The sequence below is a fragment of the Benincasa hispida genome, chromosome 8, assembly GCF_009727055.1.
Source record: "Benincasa hispida cultivar B227 chromosome 8, ASM972705v1, whole genome shotgun sequence".
NCBI classification, from domain to species: Eukaryota; Viridiplantae; Streptophyta; class Magnoliopsida; order Cucurbitales; family Cucurbitaceae; genus Benincasa; species Benincasa hispida.
The window spans coordinates 64514098-64518536 of NC_052356.1; the positions used below are offsets into that span (position 1 = coordinate 64514098).

Consider the following 4439-nt stretch of genomic DNA (forward strand, 5'->3'; position numbering starts at 1 on the left):
TTGTGATAAAGAAATTTAGAGAAAAGAAACATAGATAGTTTTCAATAGTCAAAATACAAGAAACAAAATGATTAGGAAAAAAAAGAAAGCTATAAATAATCAGTATAATTTATTTTTTTTAAAATGCTTTTTATAATTATGTCAAAATTCAAAAGGTCATTAATGCGTTTGATTCAACTATTTAAACATTTAAGAAACCAATAATTTTGTAACACCTTCGTAAAACTCTACTTGAATAAGTGTGATTAAATTAAGAACCCAATAATTTTGTAACAACATTGGCAAACTCAACTTACAAAACCGTAATTAAATTAACCTCATCTACTTTTGTCGAAATCCAGGATTTTTATATTTTATTTTTTATGTCATACAAAACAGGCATGGTCCAAGCGCCTCACATGGGAATTAATTACCAAAGATTCTCTTTGGGATCTTTTCAAAAATACTTCAATAAATAATTAATTAATTTTTTCTGCTGTAAAATAATAAAAACCATAATTTTCTTAAACTACATATATATATAAAATTACACTACATTAGTGTTAGAAAAAAAAAAAGAGAACAATTAAACAGTTTGAATATCATCAGCAAAGCAAACAAATTTACATATAAATTGCTGTCAACAATGCTGCTATTTTTGGCATCTTCTCATAGTCATCCACCTGAATTCTTTCTTTTCCATTTAAAAAGAACACCAAACCAGCGGGAATATGGAGTTGAGTTGAAAAACTTAAAAGAAAATTTTGTATAAACTGAAAGCTTTCTTCTTTTATGCAATCAAACTGTGTTTTGTTCTAAGCTACACTTCCCTGATCTGATGCATCTTCATAATAGTATGGAGTTAACTTTCCATCTTTACTGTTGCTTTTCAATTGATTCTCTGCCCCAACTTCTTGCAGCATTTTCACCACCTTTCTCATCGATGGCCTGTTTATGGGAAGAGGGCTGGTGCATAGCAGCCCAATGTTAAGGACTCTGCATATTTCTTCCTTGAAACAGCTATCCAGTTTCCGGTCTATCACTTGATCGATCCCGTCTTGATCTAATGTGAAACACACCCATTTCACCAAGTCCTTCTCCCCAAACTCTGGATCGATCGGGAGCCTCCCAGTTATTAGCTCGAGGATCACCACGCCAAAACTGTATATATCGCTTTTTTCATTCACTCGGAGTGTATAAGCATACTCTGCAAGATTATCAAAATAGGACTATTAGGAAAAATGGGCATTAACTAAATTGTCTAATCATGTAGTAAAGACCAAGTTTGATTTACTAACCAGGTGCAATGTAACCGCAAGATCCTGCGATAACTGACATGGATTTAGGTCCTTTCCCGGTTGAATCGATGACTTTAGCTACACCGAAATCGGCTAACCGTGCTCCGAAATCACCATCCAACAAGATATTGTTTGACTTAACGTCTCGATGTACGATCGGAGGGACGCAATCATGATGAAGATAAGAAAGTCCTTCTGCGGCATCTAAAGCTATCTTAAACCTAGTAGGCCAATCAAGCAGCCCTTTTTTACTACTATGAAGCAACTCTCCCAAGCTTCCATTAGGCATATATTCATAGACTAAAAGCTTGTAGTCTCTTGTAACACAGCAGCACCATAACTTCACAATGTTTTTGTGCCTAATCTTTCCCAAAGTATCGATTTCGGCTTCGAAGGCATTGTCTTGAACTTGACCCTTCTCGATATCGCCTTTTTCGCCTTCTTTCCTCATCCCTCCAAACAGTTTCTTCACTGCAACAGCCTCACCATTGTTAAGCACAACTTTGTAAACTTTACCAGAAGATCCACTACCTATGATGTTATCTTCATCAAGACAATCCAAGATCTCGTATTCACTGAAATCCAACTTGTGGAAGGACATCAATGTCCATTTGCTCTTCTCCATTTCTTTCTTTGCCATCTTAAACTTCCTGTATTTGAGGTAAAACCAGATGACACCGACGATAAACACAATAGCGGCAAGAACAAAGATGGATCGCAACAACCAGAGAGAGCCTTGGCTTTTAGCTTCACCTTTGCTGTTGCACAAACTTTCAAAATGTCCACACAAATCTGGATTCCCCAAAAAGCTATTTCTGTAGATTTCCTTAGCTAAAAATGGAGGAAGCTCACCTGACAAGCGATTGTTAGATAAATTGAGAAGATTGAGTTTCAAATTCTGTAACCCAAGAGGGATATCCCCAGAAAACAGATTTCCAGACAGATCAAGGTAATTAAGAACAGGCAAGTTTCCGATTTCTTCAGGGATTTCGCCGGTGAATCCATTGTTTGCTAAATTGAGTTCGTTGAGATTCTTCCACGATTTGATTCCACTGGGAAGTTCCCCAGAGAGTTCATTATTCCGAAGATCTAAACTCGAAAGATGCCTAAGATTCACAAGACTCCCTGGTAATGATCCAGTAAGTTTGTTATCCGTCGCTAGCAACTTCACAAGATTTTCCAGCCGTCCGATCTCCGCCGGTAACGTGCCAGTAAAGTTGTTCTTAGAGATAATGAAAATCGAAAGGTTCTTAGCAGTGGCAATGGCATCAGAAATCTTCCCAGAAAGCGAGTTACTCACCAGTTCTAACAGATACACATGTGGGAGCCCCCAAAATCCCGCCGGTACCTCGCCGGAAAACTGATTATAACCCAATCGCACCCTCGTAAGACTCTCGCACGAACCCAAACTCGCCGGGATCTCGCCGGAAAACTGGTTGTTGATCATGAGAAGCTCCTCTAACTCTCCCTTCTCACACAAATTCCCCGGGATTTCACCCGAAAACTGGTTGTTAGAAACATCCATCCATCTCATCGGCGAGTTCTTTCCAAGATTTCGCGGTAACTCGCCAGTGAGCCGGTTACTGAACAGTCTGAGTTCGTACAAACCCGGCGAGTTGGCAATGCTTTCCGGTAACTTCCCTTCAAACTTGTTCTCATAGAGATTGAGACTCTCAAGCGGCAATTGACACAACTCATTCGGAATCACCCCAGTCAAACCATTCATCGAAGCGTCAAACAGTCGTAATGAAGTCAGATTCGAAAACCCAGAAGGCAACTCACCCGTTAACGAGTTATTATACAACTCAATCTGAACCACACTACTCAACTCCATTAGCGACTTCGGAATCGGCCCATCAAGATTATTCAACGCCAAGTCCAAGTCAGTAAGCCGCTTCAACCGACCAAGAGACTCCGGAATTTGCCCAACCAAATTACACTGAGTCAACCAGAGCACCTCAAGATTCGTCAAATTCCCAAACTCCGATGGGATCCGGCTCGGCACAAACGGGTTATAAGACAGGTTCAACATCTTCAACGACGTAATGTTGCCGAGAAACGCCGGCATAGGCCCATCGAGAAGATTATAAACAAGAGACAGAACTTCCAACTTCCGAAACCGGGCGAAACTCTCCGGAATGTCGCCGGAGAAGTTATTCCCTGTCAAATCCAAGTAACGAAGGTTGGGGAGATCAGAAATCGAGCTCGGAAGCGCGCCGGTGAGGAGATTCTGGGAGAGGTCGAGATAGTGGAGACTGGTACAGTCGGAAATAGCAGAGGGAAGGGACATGTTGATGGAATTGTTGTAAAGGGAGAGGAATGAGAGATTCTGGAGACGGCAAAGGAGGGAAGGAAATGGGCCGGCGATGTTGGTGTTAGAGAGGTCGAGAGAGTGGACGGAGTTGGTTTGAGGGTCGCAAGAGACGCCAAACCAGGAACAGGGAGTGTCGTCGCGGTCGTTCCATGAGCGGAGAGAGGAATCTGGGTCGTCGAGAGAGAGCTTGATGGTGTGAAGATAGAGACCTTCTTGTGTTAGAGAGAAGGAGAGAAGAGAAGGGTTTGAGAGGAAGATTAAGAAGAAAAAGAAGAGGAGGAAGAGGGGGTTAAGAAGCATTGTTGGTGCTTCTCCGTGAGTAGAAATGGAAGGGTTTAGGGTTTGAGGAAGAAGATGAATATATGAAGGGAAAAAGGGGAAAGGGGGAAGGAGGAGTTTTCAGGGAAGAAGAAAGGATGAGAGCTTTGTTTCAGAGCCCCTCCTGCTCAGACCCAGCGACAGCTGCCATGGAAGAGAGCATGAAGAATAATAAATTCTTAAAACGAGTTTTCCTTTTTTTCTTTTTTCTTTTTTTTAATGGATATATTAAAAAATGGTTAAAAATCATTTTTCATCCCTACACTTTTGATCGAGTGCCAATTTAGTGAATTTTGATTTGTAAATATTAATTTATTTCTTTTACATTTTTTTTTTATCAATATGTGAATTACATATCAAATTTTGGTCTCCGACGTAGGAGTGTTCAAATGATCGGAAACTCAAATAAACTAGACTATCTAATCGAAATTATAATTATTGAGTTAGATTAGTTTTGTTTTCAGATGGGATTAATTTTTTTCTATTTTGTTCGAATTGGATTCGGTCTTAAGTTGAATAATTTTTTTTTA

General features: G+C 39.9%; 1 protein-coding gene across 1 annotated transcript; it reads right to left on the reverse strand.

Moving 5' to 3' along the window:
* Positions 1-498: 498 nt before the first annotated feature.
* On the reverse strand, positions 499-4072 carry LOC120082995 (receptor-like protein kinase HSL1). The gene is made up of 2 exons (XM_039038453.1): positions 1278-4072; positions 499-1186 (listed from the first exon to the last, which is right to left on the reverse strand). Exons 1-2 carry the CDS (start codon positions 3889-3891, stop codon positions 795-797), a joined length of 3006 nt encoding a protein of 1001 aa, XP_038894381.1. The 5' UTR covers positions 3892-4072; the 3' UTR covers positions 499-794.
* Between the last annotated feature and the right edge of the window lie 367 nt (positions 4073-4439).

Coding starts and splice junctions, on each gene's coding strand:
- LOC120082995 (XM_039038453.1), bottom strand. CDS start 3,891: ATGCTTCTTAACCCCCTCTTCCTCCTCTTCTTTTTCTTCTTAATCTTC. Junction 1,187..1,277: donor TTGCGGTTACATTGCACCTG/GTTAGTAAATCA, acceptor ATAATCTTGCAG/AGTATGCTTATACACTCCGA.